The sequence below is a fragment of the Botrytis porri genome (genome assembly GCF_014898465.1).
Source record: "Botrytis porri strain MUCL 3234 chromosome Unknown BPOR_019, whole genome shotgun sequence".
Lineage (NCBI taxonomy): Eukaryota > Fungi > Ascomycota > Leotiomycetes > Helotiales > Sclerotiniaceae > Botrytis > Botrytis porri.
The window spans coordinates 304,701-324,530 of NW_024066093.1; the positions used below are offsets into that span (position 1 = coordinate 304,701).

At 34.5% G+C, this 19,830-nt stretch overlaps 4 protein-coding genes across 4 annotated transcripts; 2 read left to right on the plus strand and 2 right to left on the minus strand.

Moving 5' to 3' along the window:
- Positions 1–6,715: 6,715 nt before the first annotated feature.
- On the minus strand, positions 6,716–8,320 carry EAF01_011031 (uncharacterized protein; the record flags this gene model as incomplete). Its single annotated transcript, XM_038919288.1, has 2 exons — positions 6,716–8,129; positions 8,238–8,320. The coding sequence occupies 2 exons, from the start codon at positions 8,318–8,320 to the stop codon at positions 6,716–6,718; spliced, it is 1,497 nt and encodes a 498-aa protein (XP_038765159.1).
- Positions 8,321–11,833: 3,513 nt separating this feature from the next.
- EAF01_011032 (uncharacterized protein) lies at positions 11,834–12,454 on the plus strand (the record flags this gene model as incomplete). Its single annotated transcript, XM_038919289.1, has 1 exon — positions 11,834–12,454. The coding sequence occupies one exon, from the start codon at positions 11,834–11,836 to the stop codon at positions 12,452–12,454; it is 621 nt and encodes a 206-aa protein (XP_038765160.1).
- A 1,054-nt stretch (positions 12,455–13,508) lies between these two features.
- EAF01_011033 (uncharacterized protein) lies at positions 13,509–14,864 on the minus strand (the record flags this gene model as incomplete). The annotated part of the gene is made up of 3 exons (XM_038919290.1): positions 13,509–13,918; positions 13,967–14,646; positions 14,716–14,864. 3 exons carry the CDS (start codon positions 14,862–14,864, stop codon positions 13,509–13,511), a joined length of 1,239 nt encoding a protein of 412 aa, XP_038765161.1.
- A 2,913-nt stretch (positions 14,865–17,777) lies between these two features.
- EAF01_011034 (uncharacterized protein) lies at positions 17,778–19,503 on the plus strand (the record flags this gene model as incomplete). The annotated part of the gene is made up of 3 exons (XM_038919291.1): positions 17,778–17,963; positions 18,048–18,725; positions 18,781–19,503. The coding sequence occupies 3 exons, from the start codon at positions 17,778–17,780 to the stop codon at positions 19,501–19,503; spliced, it is 1,587 nt and encodes a 528-aa protein (XP_038765162.1).
- Positions 19,504–19,830: the final 327 nt, after the last annotated feature.

Consider the following 19,830-nt stretch of genomic DNA (forward strand, 5'->3'; position numbering starts at 1 on the left):
GAAATGAAATATCAATATACAGTCAGACCATTAAAAGGGAAAGATATTGATGATTCGATATCTTGTAAAGTGCTTGCTTGCTTGGTTAGTTGCTTGGTTACCCGAATCATACCTGGCATTCCAAACTCCAAAAGCTGGTTGATGATTGATGATATTATAAATAATAAATAAACTAACTTAACGTGGTTTATCATCGAGTGGCCCATATCATCGAATAGCCCACTTTCACTTCAATTTACACTTTCAAACCCATATTATTCAATAATAATTGAATCAATTGATTGAAACTATTAAGAATCTAATAATTTAGAATCTATTATATTATTTTGATAGGTTTTTATATTATATCCTATCTTTTCATATTTATTACAATATCAATTAAAAATACTTCTTTATTAGAATTTCCTTCTTTTTAATATTCATTATATTAAATCTGAATATTAATTTTTTATTAAGATAATATATCAAAAGCCTTTTATTCAATGAATATTCTTTCTTAATATAATTAAGTTTTTTTTATATATCAACATTTACTTAATACCTCATTTACTATTCGAAATATATAATTCTTTACACTTAAAAGTATATTCTTATAAACTAATCTCTCTATACCCTTAACTAGAATTAATACAGTTTCGAATATAAATATAAAAGAACTTGATTAATAACGAGTTATTTAAGATTTAATTAATATTGATTGAAAAAGAGCTTTTATTAAATTGTAAAGGGTTTGAAAGATTTATTGATTTAGATTGAAAAAAAGAAGAGTAAATATACAAATTTGAATATTTAATTTCGAGAATACAACTTCAAAATTAAATAGGATTAAATCTATTCCTTGAAATCTTGATTTTATATTCTAAAAGGTGATTAATTCCTTGTATACAACTTTAAAAGCTATAAAGAATTCAATCTTCGAAATATGATTGATATATGCCTTAATAAATTCATCAATTTGACCACCATATGAACGTTTTAGATTGTTAAAACAACCAACATCAAATAGTTGAATTAAATGACTTGAATACAATAATAAACATAAATATATAATATCATTCTCTTTATAATATATTTGAAAAGCTATTGATTCGTAGTTTTTATGCCTATTCAATATCAACATTCAATATTTGTTCTTTCTTCGATTCTTAATATGCTTATCGAAGTGTTTTAATTATTCTAAACCTATCTCATTATTTATTCACCTATTAGATATAGATTTAATAGCTTATTTTATAGGAAGATTTGTTTCGATATATTAATTAAAGAAATGAACTTATCCTTAAACTATTAAAAATGAGAGAATAATTTCATTCTTTTCATTTCTATATATTATTATTATAGCTCATTCTCGATTACCTAATTATATTATCTTACTTCTATTATTTCGTTTAGTATTAATTATTATTATTGCTGTATATATAATCCTTATTATAAAGTCTGTTTTATTAAAATTATAGAAATCTTCATTCAAAATATCATATTTCGCTCATATATTCACAACTAATTAAAACCATTCTTTAAAAAACTTAAGATTCTTATAAAAAGCTCTTTAAAAGTTATAAATATAATTAAAATATATTTTTAATTCGATTCAACACTTTACAAATCAATACACTCAAAGCTTCCCAATACATTTTACACCCCTCAATTTAAGAATATTATTCATTATATCTTATATATTCTTTAATTTAAATAAAAATCCTCTTAAATCCATATCGAATATATATTAAACAATTATTTCTTTTTCTAATTTTATAATCTTATAACAATTCGCTTAAATTTCTATATAAAAAGATAAACTTTTTATTTTATATTGAAGAATTGTATAAGGAATATTATAAAGTATAGTAGCCTTTTAAATACTTAATTTTTTATCTTTATAAATAGCTTTAATAGTAAGGAGTATACGAGCTTTTTGATTATTCAAATTCATTATTGATTATTAATAAAACATATATTGAAAAAAACAGGTATAAATTGAAATAAAAGTAGGCCACTCGATGATATAAGCCACTCAATGATAAACCACGTTATTCCTTTTTTCAACTCAAGTTTTATATTACTCTATTTAAAAGAATAAAGATTTGATTTAGTAATCAATTCTAACAACTATTTCAATTATAACAATAAATAAATAAAAGGTAATAAATCTACTCGTATAAATTCATTACTAATCTATATAATCGACTATCTTGTTACGAACGACGCAACATAGGCACGGGACTGGGGCACTAAGTCACGTGGTTGGCTCAGTCTGCCTCAGCGGGATAGACACTGAGCCATGAAAGTACAAACAAACCAGTACTGAGCCGTACTGATCACACTGAGCAAGAAGGTCTATATAAGGGAATGGGTTTCATTACAATGTAGAGCTTCGTGCTCAAGAACAATCATTAGTTTCATTACTATAGTTACGAGAATTGCAACCAGTTACCAACCTTATTGAATTCCTACTTGAAGTCTAGTCTAAACCACCTCGAGAGATCTCTAGACACTTCCACGTGACCCTAGAGGCAGCTCCCGTAACATATCTAGAGTAGAGAGGAATACTATACTATATAATCCTTCCTATTAATATTTTAACATTCTTAATATAAGAGTTATCGAACTTACTTATTACACTCTATAAAATTTATAACAAAATCCCTATAAAAATAATGTTTTTTTATACAAATTAAGTAAAAATTTTCATTAATAACTTTTTCAATTAAAGAAATTTTATTTTCAAAACTTTAAAATAAGTAATCAATATTATCCTTTATTAATTTTTTTTTAATTTTTTTTATAAATCATATAAATCATATAAATTTTAAATTAAAAAAATCAATTTTTTTTTAATTTGTAATACTTTTTCTGTATAAAATAAAAGATTTTTTTTTAGAAAACTTATAATTCTTATCTTTAATAATTTATGACTATATAAATAAAATATTTAAAAATAAACTAGCTTTTTTTAATATAATTAAATCAATTCTAAATTGATTTTAAATTCTTTTTATCATTTAATATAAAGCTGTAGTAAAGAAATAGAAGTCTTAAAAGCTGAAAAATTAATAGTTTTAATGAGGAAATCGAAATCTGTACGGTGAGGAGGTTCTAGAACTCTTAATATGTAATGTAAACTATGAGTTTAATTCATTATCATGATTTATGAATATGAATATGAAATGATAGATTACTACCTGCCTACCTATCTATCTACTTGGTGATTAATGAAAAGAAAGCCGATAAACTAAAGTCTTCTTGATAACTACCTAGCAGATCGGCGTTTGAATATTAACATCGATATCGAAATTGAAATTCTCAAACCTACTTGATATATAAATAAGTAAGTAGAAATACAGAGTCCGCAGATGAATCATTAATCAACACTGAATGAATTTAAGATATCCTTGATCAAATCATCTCATCTCATCAAATCTCTCCCTCCTCCCTCTCAAAACACTTGTTTAACTGGCATATGGACATCCCAAGCTCAGTCGTCTTACTCCTACTACTGGTAAGGAACTAATCCCCTTTCCTGAGCCTCTCTCTCTTGCGAGTTCTCAAGTCTCGCGATGTGAAACCTTACCATGACGCTGCTGCTATGCAACGAAAATTATCTGACATCGGTATGTGCTTTGATACGTGCCCTAGAGCTTTTAGAAAAGAGCTGACTATCTTTTCTAATTGTTGAATAATCGCTGAAATTGTAGAGACCTAGAAGTTTGACCATGTCAGAAATGGAAATTCGCAGGGACAAAATGTATATTGAAAACATATGATATTGTACTCGTATAAATCTGAATTGTAAACTTTCACTTTAATATAATAAATAATGTTGTCTTGAAAATAATGCTTACATAGGTACGTATCTACACCATACATATTATAAGAGTTAAGGCCCCGGCTTATCGCATACTAAGCGAAAACACATTAAAAACTATTATTTCTTTAACTTTTAAACTATATATTAATTTAATCAATCTTATGATTGAATTTAAATAGTTTAGAGGAAAGAAATAAATTCATTGAAATTATTCAAAAAAATGAGTGAAATATTTTTCTTAACTTTTTTTTAAAGAAATTATTTATTATATTTACAAGATTCTTATTATATTTATTACTAATAACATGGTTTAACACCGAGTACACTATATCACCGAATATACTACTTTTACCTTAATTTACATTCTTCAACTTCAACATACAATTTATCAATCATTTATTATATAATCAAATAGAAAAGAAGCTCAAATACTTTTAATTATTAAAACTATTTAAAAAGATAAGAAATTTAGTATTCAAAAGGCTACTAAGCTATATAATATAATATATATAATACTTTTTTGTAGAATGAATAATTTGCCTTTTTATACGAAAATTCGAATAAATAATTATAAAATGATTAATTTAAAAGAGGAGATACTTATTTAGTATATAATTGATATGAATAATAAAGGATTCTTATTTAAATTAAGTGGTATAGAAGATATAACAAATTATGTTCTTCAATTGTAAGGAGCAAAGAAGATTGAAAAGCTTTAGGCTTATTGATTTGTAAAGTGTTATACAAGATTAAAAATATATTTTAATTATGTTTATAACTTTTAAAAAGCTTTTTACAAAAATCCCAAGCTTATTAAAGACTAGTTTCATATAATTTCGAATATACAGGCGAAATATAGTATTCTCGATTGTGATTTCTACAACTTCAACAAAACCGGCTTTATAATGAGCATAATATATTCCAGAATAGTTGTAATTAGTGCTGAACAAAATAACAGAAGAAAAACAATACAACCAGGTAATCGAGAGTAGATAATAGTAATCATATATAATAATAATGAGGGGGATATTATACCTTCATTTCTGATAATTCAAGGATAAATGTATCTTTCTAATTGATATATCAAAACCGATTTTCCTGTGGATTGGATTATTAAATCTATATCTAATAGATGGACAAACAATAAGATAGAGTTAGAATAATTGAAATACTTTAATAAATATATAAGAAATCGAATTAAGGGTAAATATAGAATACTAGTACTGGATGAATATAAAAGCCACGAATTAATATTATTCTAGAACTATTATAAGGAGAATGTTACGGAGGTACCCGCACCGCAACATGGATTATAAGATAAACCTAAGGCCTTGGTGTTGGAACCTACGAAAACAGCACTGTAGGGACAGTTGAATTGAAGGGTAACTAAAGATAGAGGTAACCAGATAAGTAATTAGTGATTAAAAGATAGGTACCTATCTTTTGTTGTTATCTACCCTACAGTGGGCACAGGGTAAGCAGCAGTCACAGGTCGGCTAGAGAGCACAGGTTAGATAAGCAGTGGCATCATTACCAGTCACGGGATGGACATCACGTGATCAGGAAACCGACTTGTCGAAATCGGCTTTACGGTAATCGACTTGTCGATTCATAAGGTACGAAGATCTATATAAGGGAATGGGTTTCATTATAATGTAGAGCTTCGTGCTCAAGAACAATCATTAGTTTCATTACTATAGTTACGAGAATTGCAACCAGTTACAACCTTATTGAATTCCTACTTGAAGTCTAGTCTAAACCACCTCGAGAGATCTCTAGACACTTCCACGTGACCCTAGAGGCAGCTCCCGTAACAGAGAATGATATTAAATATGTATGTTTACTATTATATTCAAGTTATTTAACTTAATTTCTTAATATTGAATATTTTAATATCTTAAAACAAAAATATAATACTCAAATTAAAGAGTTTATAAAAGTATATATTTATTATATCTTAAAGATTGAATTCTTTATAGCTTTTAAAACTATATATCAATAATCAATTATAAATCAGAATATAAGAATTAGATTTAAGGAGTAGGATTAATTTTATTTAATTTTGAAGTAATACTTTCTAAATTGGATATTCGAATTTATATACTTACTTCTCTTTCTTTTGATTTAGATCTTTGGATCTTTTAAATACTTCAGAATCCTATAGAAGCTCTTTCTTAATTAATATTAGTTAAATCTCGAATAACCTATTATCAATTAAGCTCTTCTATATTTATATTCGAAATTATATTAGCTTTAGTTAAAGGTATAAAGAGATTAACTCATAAGAATATACTTTTGAATATAGAGATTTATACATTTTGAAAGGCAAATAAGATATTAAATAAATATCGATACACAAAAAAAACTTAATTACGTTAAGGAAGAATGCTCACTGGATAAAAGACTTTTAATATATTATTTTAACAAAAGATTAATATTCAGATTCAATACAATAAGCATCAAAACAAGGGTAATCCTAATAAGGAAGTATTTTTTAATAAATACTATAATAAGTATGAAAAATCAGATTATAATTTAAGAACTTGTCAAAATAATATAATAGATTCTAAATTATTAGATTCTTAATAGTTTTAATTAATTGATTCAATTATTATTGAAAAATATAAATTAGAAAGTGTAAATTAAGGTAAAAGTAGTGTATTCGGTGATATGGTGCACTTGGTGTTAAACCATGTTATATTAAATGTTCAAATCAATTCTTTCATTCGTTAAGGCTTTATAAAAATAAGTCATATGAGAAAACGATTTTTTGGTAGGGATGTTGTTATGAAAAAGGGTGGTGTGCGATGAGCCGGGGCCTCAACTCTTAACAGAATCAAAAGAAATCTACATCCGAACCCCCGTTTACCATGTTCATCTTCCATGCAATTCGTAAAAACATTTCAATCATTGACTCTTATCAAACCCTGCACCCCCAGCAGCAGTAAACTCCAATTCCTCCGTGTAATTCCCATACTGCGCAACCCAATAATCAACAAGATAATTCTGTCTTGGTTTCCATGGACCTCTACCACCCGCCATGGGCAAATATCCCTTTGCCTTCTCCACATACGTACTACTCAAATTTAATATGGGTTGAGAAACCATCTTCTCGCCATGAACTTTCGGTACAGCTGAGACAATATGATTCTCTCGCATGTGTTTAAGCAATCGAACCAATACCCCCGCGGTAGTATCGGCTCCCAATGTCCATGAAGCGTTGGTGTAACCGATGACAGTTACTGCGTTAGGCATGTCTTGAAGCATCATGCCTTTCCACATGTATTTGGTAGAATATTCGTAGGGAACGCCGTCGATGCTCACTTTGGCGCCGCCGGCAAGTTGCATTTTAAGTCCGGTGGCTGTGATGATTATATCTGCATCCAGGCTTTTCCCCGATTCAAGGTCAATGCCGGATGATGTGACGGTTTTAATGGTATCAGTTACGACATCAGCTTTTCCCGAGTGAAGACATTTGAAGAAATCACTGTCTGGGCAGACGCATAAACGTTGTTCCCAAGGATTATATATGGGGCTGAAATTGGGATCGATGGGAACGTTTGATGGAATTTCCTTCTTGGTTCTTGCTCGAAGGAGTTTGCAAGCGGTGCTGGGGAACTGGCGACAGAAGTGGAAAAATAATAATGGGAGTACGAGGAATCTCCAGCGGATCAATTGACTAGCCATCCAGTTTGGAAGATATTTGCGCATGAAAGTTCCGGTGGAATCTTGTGCGGGAACTCCTACTATCCACGAAGGACTTCGTTGTAGCATTGTTACCTTGGCTGCCTTGTCTGCCAGATTTGGTATCAGGGTAATTGCCGTAGCACCACTTCCAATAACGACAATTTTCTTGCCTGTGTAATCGAGATCTTGGGGCCAGAATTGAGGATGTATCCTCTTGCCTTTGAAGTTGTCTAGTCCAGGTATTTCGACTTTCAAAGGCTCGCTGTAGTCATAATAACCTGTACTCCAAATGATCCATCGTCCTTTTATAGTAGTGCTCCGTCTTCCACCAGCATCTACGGCCAATGTCCATTGTTGTTGTTCCGTTGACCAATCTGCCGACGTAACATTGTGGTGGAATTGTATCTTCTTATCAATACCATATTCCTCGGCAGATTCTTTAAAATATTTGCAGATTGATTCACCATCAGCGATCGTCTGAGAGCTCAACCATGGTCGCCATGGGAATCCAAATGTATGTAAATCTGAATCGGATCTGATACCAGGATATCGAAATAGATCCCACGTTCCGCCAATTGCTCCGCGATTCTCAAGTATAGTATAGGTCAAGCCTGGAAGTTCTGTTTGAATACGACTGCAAAGTGTTAGCTATCTGACCTGAGAAAATGATACCTAAGTACTTGGGTCGCTAAAGAGAGCAATAACATGGATAGGGATCTCATGTTCAAGATTTAAATCTTACTATGCAGCATTGATTCCGGATAAACCAGCACCAACGATAACAACATCGTAATTGCAATCCCTAGATCCTTGGACGGAACCCATTATGCTTATTTTCGTTGTTGTAAGGATCTATGTTGATACTATAACCTTAACCTTATTTGAAGTAAGAAATACACTGGCGATATCAGGAAGAAGAAGAAATCAAGCCAGAGGAATTTGCAGATATAAAAAGCGAAAGAAGAGAAAACATGCGAAGAAGATGTAGGAAACAGATCAAATATATACACCGAGGCTCAACACTTTAAGTACCTGAAACATTTGAAAGGAAAGAGTAATAATATAGGATATTTGCAGCTACCGTTAAGACATGTTCTCAATCTCAACAAATCATAGCGAGGCCCCATTTTAGAGCAAATGTCTCTCGCAAAACTAAACAGAAGCAGGCTTAGTTGGTGCTATTGGCGTCGGTGAGTATAGTAGTATGATCGACATACACATACGGGCGGCTTACAGATTTCCATACCTGGGAGTCCGTGGGTAGTTGTTATTGGCCTTCATGTTTGATCAAAGAGGTGTTTGAATGGGGGTGGATGGATGGTGAGGGGTAAATCTAGCATTAATGAAGGGCCAAATGAGTTCCGAGCCGAAGAGTTTGCAACTACCGAGGCCGATTTGAATGATTTAAACAAAATCTTAAAAATAGATTTCCACCTAATATAAAAAAGATTTTCATAATTTGTATAATATGTTTATAGAAATCTTAAAAAGGAAAATTAAATTTTATAGAACATAATCTTATTAAGACTTATAAAAAAGAAAATTATATTATTAAATAATCTTTATTACTAACTTTATTTATCTTATTTTAAAATTCTTTCTAAAATCTTTTTTAAGAAGTATACTAATATCAAAGATTCTAGAATATAATTTTTTTTAATAGTTTTTTATTATTAAATACAAACTATTATAATATAAGTAAAATAAACCTAATAAGAAATTCTTATTAAACTTATTATATAAAAGCAAAAGAAAGATTAAATTGAATTATATAATTAACATAATTTTATTAGTTTTTAAAATATTAAAAAGAAAATATTTAATTTAATAAACAACTTTCAAAAAACTAATAAAATGAAAAGTAAAAATACTAATATTTTGATTAGAATTTTAGAAATCGAATAATACAAATTATTCTAAATTATTTCGGAAATTAAAATTAAAATTCAATATGTTATTATTCAAATCAAATTTGATTATAATAATTAAACTATTTGATATTTATACCTTAAATATAAGGATTTCTAACTATTATAACTCTAATGAATATTTATAATCAAAAAAAAATTATTGAATATAAAACTTGAAAAAAATTAATAAAATTAAAATAAAAGAGATATAAATTATTAATTAAAATTTAAGAAATTAATTGATATAATCTTTTCTTTATATCTCAAAAATTAAAATTTATATTTAATATGATAACTTTTTTCTTTATATAATTATTCAAATCAACTTTAAAATTATTTCTTTTGCTCTTCAAATATTATTATATGAATAAAAGTTTCAGTTGTTAAGATAATTTAAAAACTATTATATCAATCGATTTCTTAAATTTTAATGAATAAATATATATCTTTTTTTTTAATTTTGTTAGTTCCTTTCAGGTTCTATACTGAATTGGAAAATCTCTATTTTTTATTTATATGTTGTTAAATTCTAAATACATTTTCAACTCAGACAAAAATCTCTTTTTAGGCCTTTATTCAAATCTTTCAAATTAGCCTTAGTATAATGAATAGAAACAAACAGTCGATTTTAATATTAAATACGTGATTTAGTATCGAGGCCTATTTAAACGATTTGATAAAAACCCTAAAAATAGATTTTTATTTGATGTAAAAAAAGAACCTAATATTTGTATAGTGTATATATAGAGAATTTAGAAAAAGATTTGTATTATATAAAATATAATTTTTTGAAGCTTTATTTTATTAAAATTTATATTATTTAAAAGCTTTTATTAATAGCTTCATTTATATCATTTTAAAATTCATTTTAGAGTTTTTTTGAAGAAGTGTAGTATTAATATTAAAGATTTTTATATTTAATTTTATCATTATTAGATATAAACTTTTTTTTAATAAGCAAAATAAGCTTGATAAGTTTGATGAAAACTTTAGTTGATTAGATTAAATTGATGACTAATATAATCTAATTCAATTAATATTTAAATTATAAGAAGTCTTTTAATTTAGTATATAATTTTAAAAGAATTCATGAAATAAAAAAATAAAATAAAAGTATCAATTAAAAATCTAAAAATTAATTACACATATACTTTTTCTTTTAAATTATTTTAAGAAATAAAATTAAATATTGATATAATAATATTCAATATAGATTTGATTGTGATAATTAAGCTATTATATATTCCTGCCTTGAAAATAAGAACTGATAATTAATATTAATCTACTCAATATTTATTATATATAAAGAAAATATTCAATTTAGTATAAAAACTTAAAAGAATTAATGAGATTAAAAGAAAAGAGAGATATACTTATTTATTAAAATTTAAAGAATTAATTAATATAGTTTTTTTGTTTATATTTTAAAAACCAAAGTTTATATTCAATATAATAATATTTAAAGAATAAAGAAAACAATCTTCAAGTTTATTTAAATAGCTAAATTAACAAGAATATTATTATATTAAATATAAATTCTAATTTTTGAAATATAAAGAAAAAGAATTATATCAACTGATTCCTTAAATCTATTTTATTAATTCATTTGAGGTTTTATACTGAATTGAATGGTTTTTCTTCTTTATTTATATATTACTAAATTTTAAATATGTTTTTAGCTTAGATAAAAATCTATTTTTAAGGTTTTAATCAAATCGTTCACATAGGCCTCGGTATTCAGAAACTCGGAACTAAATGGTGGCCCTTTCGCCCGAGGACAACGTCACCAGGAGTCAGTCCTTCTTGTTGAATACGATTCGAAGTGGGCGATCCAATTCGTCCACGGTGCACCTCGCTATACCCTTTCATGTTATATGAGTGCATAAACTATGGCAAGGTAGTTCGGAGTTTTAGATTGTCCATGTTTACCGCGTCGACCTACATATGTGACATCCTGAGATCAGAAATGAATTATGGAGAAGATAGATCACAATGGTAAGGGAGTTCTGTCAAAAGTTTGACTGGCTCGAGACTGGCCAACATAGTATCTCGTAAATAAGAAAGGGATGCGGAAGGAATGTGGAGGAAATGGATGAAGAAAGGTAGTGAGTGTAGTTCGAAGTTTCCCATTGTCAAAAGTTTGACCAACTTGCTGTCCCGGGATAGGAGAGGGACTGCTGATGGAAGTGTGACTTCGGAGTAATAGTGGAATTCAAGGTGACCTCGTGAGGCCATCTTTTTTTTCGAACAGGTACCTTGCTCGTAAACAGAGAAGGAACCACCCACTGCAGTATCATATGATTACTTGGTGGACCTCATCTTGACATCCCGAACACCACAACGTCAGCTCAGAAAAATACCCTTGTTTTACTTTGGCAATATCTTTTACTAGCACACACAGCCAATGGAAAACCTTTCATTTTTAATCATGTCATCAACAACAACCAGTCACCATTTCAACTCTACCCCTCTTACCTGCTTTGACAGAATGTTTCCCCTTCTATACCCCGAGCTCCGCCTGTACATATTCGACTTGACTCGTTTCCACTACCCGCCTCGAATGGTTCACTATGACGCTCGTAAGATATGGGGATCTTCACTTCCAGTCACACTTCTGCCTGGTCAAAGCAGAGGGCGTTTGCCTCATCAAAATGAGGATACAATGGATCAGCATAAATACACTATGATCCTTCGAGAGCCTGATCTTAGACGTCTTCCCCCTTGTTTTCACGTCTGCCGAGAAGCTCGGCAGCAATGTTACAGAAATTTCACTTGGTTAGGGAATGGTGTTTGGTTCGATAGTGATCGGGAAACTCTGTTTATGTATGACGCGTCACATCCTGAGGCAATTTTGCCGGATTTTCGGCTGTTACCACCGCTGCCTCCTATGTGTGATAACGGAAAGAAGAATTATAGAGAGCTGGATGTTGGAAGGCTGAGGTATATCGTTATGGATGAGGCTACTAGGAGGAGATTCATCACTGTCAAAGGTGGGCCCGCCTGGCAGGGTTTGTTCGGGGTGTTAATGAAGAGCTTGGTTGAAGTCTAAATTATAAGTACTCCGATGTTCAAAGCACCACCATGTGGTCCACCAATGCTGGCCATACCGATGCTGATTGAGAGAAATGATATGACTGTTAATACCAGAGTCACAAGGTCGACTAGAAATGAAATCTGCATCGATATTTTAACGCGAGGAGATTGGTAACGGGTGTAGATGGCTAGGTGAGGTGACTTCATAATGGCACCGGGAATTTGAGGGTTCAGATATCAACCATTAATAGCGAAGTAATAGTTAGATCATGGCATTTATATCAGCGATTTTTTCGGATAAGCAAGTCAGCCATGTGTTTTGGTTCTCCAATCCATTTGAATCATTCACTTCATTCCGTCCTTCCCAGATGACTGCCCTATGCTGAATATCAAATAATCGTCTAATACTTGCAAAATCTCGAATAGTGAATACTCTGATATCTAAGACAACTCAGACTATTCATCTTGTTCCTGACGACAATACAAACCTCGCAAATTCTCTCAAGAGATAATCTCCAACTGATGTGAAACTGTAGAGTCTTGTGACTTCGTTACCCTGTATGTAAGATAGGCTGCGCAACGGGTACCCATAGGCGGATGATAGCTCTAACAGAGAGTCCGCGAACAATCCATGGTGGGGCGGATGATTCAAAATCTGGAACAATTGTTAAGCTACAAGTGTTTTATAGATTATTTGCGGATACTTATTACTTGAATGTTACTATAGGATCGAGGTTGTGCATCCATTTCATATCAAGCGAGTTTTTGTGTTGTTAGAAAATGGCTTTGAATCTTTCTGTACCACTATGAGAATGTTTCTGAAAAAATATGATCACGTAAGATTGAAATCAGTCGCTCCATCACGTCAAGCTAACTGAGAATATCAAATATTTCTTGCTAGATTCCAGGAAACAATCTTTAATTAACTATTTACATGTTCGGAAACGAACTCGCAGTCCAGAGTTAGGGGAGCAAAGATCTCTCGGGAGAAATTAAGTAATATATATAAATCTTTAATGCTTGGATCAATTTCCTCATATCCCAGCTAAGTGTTCGTCAAGGACGAAAACTTAAGTGTGGTCAATTGGGGATGGACTAGCATCAATTGGGTAGGAGAAGATGTTGTTTGGTTCCTCAGCCATCAATCCGTTTCTACCAGGTCTCATTTGGGATGCTGGAAGCAACAACTTCTTGTCAGAAGTAACCCACATAAGATCAGTCGTGATCAAAGCATCATCTTGAACAAGAATGGATGCGTATCCATCAGGGGTGACTTTCCAGATAGCGAGCAAGTTGTTATCGCTAACATAGACGTTTCCATCGCCATCGATGGTAGATCCACCAGTACTTGGGGTTAAGGCGAAGGGCTCGGTGAGATCACCAGGACTGGCAGCCATAGTGGCGTTACTCAATGCGGCATCGACGTAGGCGGTCTCGATACGGTAAAGTCCTCCGTTGCATTGTTGGTAGTAGAGGTAAACTCCGGGGGAGACTTAGATTTGGTCGAGCCCAACAGCAAGTGTGCTACCTGCGGCTCCGTAACCTGAAACAAGGGTGTGGTTGTACATCATAGGGAAGTAGGCAACGGCGGATGGGTCGTCAACGAGAACGCGGACTCCGTCTCCAGTGGTCATGTTCAAAACGACGAGAGCACCGGCAGTGTCACTGAGATAAGCGACCTCACCGCTAGCACTGAAACGAACATCATCAATACCGCTGTTGGAAGCAATGATGCTGTCGAGGTAGTAGATCTTGTCTACGGTATCGGTGGTAAGATTGCATCCAACCAACTTGGTGGATCCGTTGACACCGCTTGAACCACCATCGACCAACCAGTAATGACCATCGGGTCCGATTCTGACACCATCGATGCTGACAAATTGGAGACTAGGGTCGGGTCTTGGGTCGCTTGCGTTGTAAGAGTTCCAGTAGACGTCGGGATACATGACAGTTGTGCTGTTGGCAAGAAGCTCTACAGTAATTGGTGGCAGAGTAGTAGAGTAACGCTGTGAGAGAAACGTGCGTCCATCGCCAGAGATGAAAATACCTTGGGTAGGTAACTCGAGCGAGTACTCAAGCGTGAGACCTGGTGCAAGAGCTACAGCAATTGGCACTGCTGAGAGGAGGGAAAGAGCAATAGAGACAATATGGTGAAATTGATAGAACTGATGTTGAGCTATTGATACTTTGGATGTATTGGAGCAGCTACTATATATACTTAACTTTCGCAATCATTCTGCCAGGATATGCTCCATGATGGACGGGTAAGCCGCAAACTTCATGACGGTGCCTAGTCCAGGTTTTATTTCTATATGCAGGGGAGTTTCTAGATTGCTTGGAGCTAAATTCTTTAATTTAGCAGGTGCATCTGATACTCGTGGCACTAGAATTTGCTCGGTAACCCTCGATGCGCTAACAAATGCCATTTGGCTGCAAACTACAAAGAGATTACCCTTGTTTCTTAGCGTTAAAAACTTCGGAGTTGTGCGTTTCTGATGGCCTAGGTACGTATTCTCGGTCTCGGTGCATAATCTTAATCATAAGCTGTGTTGATCGATCATTTCTTCTCCTTGAATAGGAAGTTCCAAATTCTTTAATTACATTCCAGTTTGAGAAGTGACTGTCAATATCAGATTTAGTTTCAAGCGTTTCTGTTAACCGGTCCCCTGTGAGAGTCTACTACCTTCCATGAAGCACCTGTCAGACCACTCAACCGGAGCAAATACGACAGAACTTTGAAAATTCTCAGCTAAGTATAGTCCTACATTCAAACCAATCCGGTACTTCTCGATGGCGTGGGGCTACATGGATACTGGAAAGATCCAACCACAGGTACGTACCCCCGAGCCCTCCTTACATGAACAAGTTTCTTCATCAAGGTAACTTAAGGGTTGTCGGAGGTGTGTTCACCCCAACAGAGGGTTTACCCCGAAGACCTCGGAAGGAGCATTAGTGTTAAACTGGAGTCATGACCGTAGTTGTGATGGGTTTTGTATGCTTCGACTTGATAGAATTTTCATCCTTGGCATTAAGTACCGGTCCATAGTACGCTTTAGTGCTTCATGCTCATCCGGTCCTGAAGCTACTGAAAGCATAAATGAAGGTTATTTGTAAGCCCTGTCAAGCCCATTCTCCACAATATATCAATTAACGAAGACATTAATTCAAATGGCTGGAGCAACAAGTCTATGCGTAGTCTGAAAAATAGAGTAGATACCATACGCATGGTTCTCTAATCGTAAAACATATAACATTGTAAACAAGATGATCTTCGGTCCCAAAGCTCTTGGTGGACTAGAAATCGAGTACAGCCATGATAGAAGCACCGGGCAGCATTGATGCTTGCTTGGAAGTTAAGGATAACTGTGCAGCGGCGATGATCATTGAAGGACGCGTAAATGTATGGAATTATCGGATCAAAATTTAGTCACAACCATCAGATGGGCTGAGGTAGTGCGGGAAAGTACCGTGCCGATCTGAAAGGGCTAACTTTTCTTTGATCTAAACTTACTTTATACCCTCAAAGAAGTATCTTGTCGAACTCACATCGAACCTGACTCTTTTTTAAGTACCCGTACATCTTCTCTGTCCTGAAACTAATATAAGTCTGTATTGATTGTCAAATGCCTACCTTTCAATAGCACAGAATTCCTCGATCTTACATAATTCGTAAGACCACCGAACCTCAATGTGACAATGGCTCTGCTCCGTCCTTTATTGAACCTAAATAAGTTCGTCGGATCTGTCCAATCTGTGTTCTCTCTTCAGAAAGAATTTGTCCAAGCACAGAATTCACCACAGTTCGATCGTTTTCAGCGCACGCGCTCTTCGCTGGTCTTTAGATCCTTGAACACCATCACAAATCTTGCCCCAACGATGTTTTGATTTGGGGAACATCTAAGAAAATTTATCTCATCTTCTTAGGGAAGGACAGGATACGATAGGATGTCCAATCGTCCGGGTTGCATGCACTCCAACAGTCACGTACCTTGGAATATTCAATCCACTTTGAAAAATGAGAGTGAAGTCATGCCATATGTTGAAATGATCCCAGTTGTTAAGTTGATTTGAAAGAATGGATTCATGAAATCGACGATAGTATCTTCAGAGTCTCAGGACTAGAATCGTAAGATGGACTTGCAGTCCGGACTATGGGAAACACTAGAATAGGAAGGATAAGTAGTCGCGACAGGAGCAATTTGCGCACACTTCATTGATAGATTTGCGATAACCTATGCCCTAAATGTATATTTGGCGACGAGGCGAGATGGATCGAAGTAAGCTCGCAAGGTGCATTAGGATGTTTATCCCCAAAAATTTGAGATACCGGTAGCTGCAAATAATCTTGTAGACTTGTAAAACTTGAAACTTCGTTTCGGGAAAGTATTTTTCCGCACAAGTATTTTTCTACCCCGATGTTATCCTTAGCTCATGTACCTAGTTGTGGTGTTTCCAGAAATAGCTTCGGTAATCTGGGTGTCAATTCACTTCCTCGCCAGACAATGAAGGGGCTCGCTCGTCATTTCATGTTTCGTGCGTGAGTGTGAGTCAACAACAGCATCGAAATCACTTAGGATGACAACTTCAGCATCAAATTTGAAGTTTTGAACATTGCTATGGGCGAATAGTTGAATATGCTCTAGGTGGTGGCGAACCAAATTGAAAGGCAAGTCTTCCGAGGTGGTGAAGCTATCTTATGTAGAGGTCACGTGTCGATGTCTCATCATAGGAAAACTTCGACTTCTAGGCCTTTAGTCTATCACTCACCTTGAAGCATACTACGGTACAAGAGTCGGATGAATGATCAAAATTGGATTTGAATTCTCTACACTGAATATTTTCAATGTTAGTCGTGATTTCATGATGTGGTCAAGTCGAAAAGATCTGACCGCTTGGGTACAAACAATTGTACCCTATCGGCAAAGTTTCCCAGCTTCACCTCTCCACTACTTTCGGATTCTTTTGAAGAGTTCCTGACTAGCTACTTATATCGTTAAGGTAAGTTAAGCTTATATCAAACACAGAAGATATTTTTCTTATCCTCAGAAATACCCACAATAATTCCTTATCGTTCCAAAAAGAAATGCGAGCAGGCAGGTTGTCCGCATTATCAAATCGTCAATGTTTGGGTTTGTATCTAGATTTTTCCAATGTTTTGTGGGAAGAGTGAGTGATAGTGTAACTGTTGAAGATGAGTACATCTCTATATTAGCCTCCTTTTCTTTCTCCAATAGTTGTGTCTTCAATTGTCCTTTTCTTCTTCAATATTGAGCCCCTTCATCAGTGTACTTTTTTTCGATACTTATTCATAATCTCATAATCTCCTTCATCTCAAAGAAATGACCATTTCTTCGTCCTGCAAGCCATGGCTTGCCAAATGCTCAACGATGCCCCCAAAATACATACAAGCATCCATCATTATATCGATCGGTGGTATTCTATTTGGTCTTGATACGGGGACTATCGGTCCCCTAACAGTGATGACACAATTCGACGAAACTTTCGGCAAACTCTCATCGACAGTTGTATGTAGCCCCTCCCCCCCCTTCTCATTATTTCCCCCTCGCTAGTCTCGCCCAACTGAAACTAACGCAATTCGCCGTCTCCAGCATGGCCTCCTTGTCTCTACAATCCTCATACCCGCAGCTCTCTCCTCAATTTTCACTGGTCATTTGGCCAACGCTCTTGGTCGCTTAACATCTACTGCAATCGGCTCCTTCATCTTTGGTATTGGCGCTGCTATCGAATGCTCTTCTTTTCATCTTCCTCAGCTTTTCATCGGGCGTGCTATCAAGGGAGTTGGCGAGGGCTTTTTCCTAAGCACATTAGTCGTCTACATCACCGAGATATCACCACCTTCCCAACGAGGTACTTTAGCTAGTCTTCCTCAGCTCGTCACCACTATGGGGGTTCTAGTAGGCTATTTTATGTGTTATGGTTCTGTGGGAATGAAATCTAGTCTGAGTTGGAGACTACCATTTGCGGTACAAGCAATTATCGCATTCTTGTTCACGGCTAGCACTATGCTATTTTTACCGCAAAGTCCAAGATGGTTAGCGGCAAGAGGAAGATTTGAGGAAGCGGAGCGGGTATGGTTAGATTTAAACCTCCCGGAGAAAGAGAGAGAAACGGTGGAGAATGATGTAGATGATAATGAGAAGGCGGACCAGGAAGTAAAAGCGAAAGATATGTTTGCGATTTTTGCACCAGATGCTTGGAAGAGGACAGTTTTGGGGTTGTTCTTGATGGGAATTCAGCAGGCGGCTGGAATTGATGGTGTTTTATATGTAGGCCTCTCCAATCCATTCCTATCCTCTCACATCTCAAAACTGACAAAATCAGTACGCACCCCTCCTCTTCCAATCCGCCGGCTTAACTTCCTCGACCGCCTCCTTTCTCGCTTCGGGTATTTCTGCTCTCCTCATCTTCCTCACAACTATCCCGACCTTTATCCTTGCCGATAAATGGGGTCGCAGAACTAGCACCATCGTCGGTGGCGCTGGTCAATTTATCGTTATGTTCATCATCGCCTCTCTCTATGCCTCCGACTCTGTACATTCCTCCCATGGCGCCGGTCGTTGGGTCGTTATCATCTGCATCTACCTCTTCGCCATTATATTTTCCGCCACATGGGCCGTGACCTTTAGAGTATACGTGGCCGAGATTCAAAGTGCAAAAACGAGAGCCGGAGCAACGAGTTTGGGATTGAGTTCTAATTGGGTGGTGAACTGGATAATAGCATTTACGACGCCCATCTTTCTGTCAAAGAGTACGAGTGGATGTTATTGGCTGTGGGGAAGTGCGGCTTTAGTAACAGTCGTTGTTGCAGTGTTTTGGATGCCGGAGACGAGGGGGAAGAGTTTGGAGGAAATCGATGCCAGTTTTAGGAAAGGAGGTAAGAAGGGTGCAGTTCCGGGTGGTAGAGTTGTGGAATTGGGAGCCGTGGAGCAGCTGGGAACACAGGATGAGGGAAAATACGAAAAGGAAGGCAAGCATGATATGAAAGTTACTTCAAGGGTTGTGGTAGATACCCCGGCTTCGAGTTCTACTGTATCACTATCGTGATTTGGTATGAAATGACATTTCTAGAATTGGGCGAAGGATTTCATGCATGGCTCCCATGGTATTTGGCCATGGTACAGCGCACCGGGTTAGCGAGTAACGACAGCATAGAGTAAAAGGCTAAAAGGTACGGAGGATAGAATGGTTACGGGAAAGGATAGAATCGGTATAGAAACTAGAGCTTCAATGAACGAATTATGAGTGCACAGAGATCAGAACTTTAACCAATTCTCTGTGGTCAATGGTAATCAGTGCTCGAACTACTGGAATGCGTTGAATAGACCGAAGATTGCGATGTTTTTAAATCTTACAAAAACGAATCTGAGACCG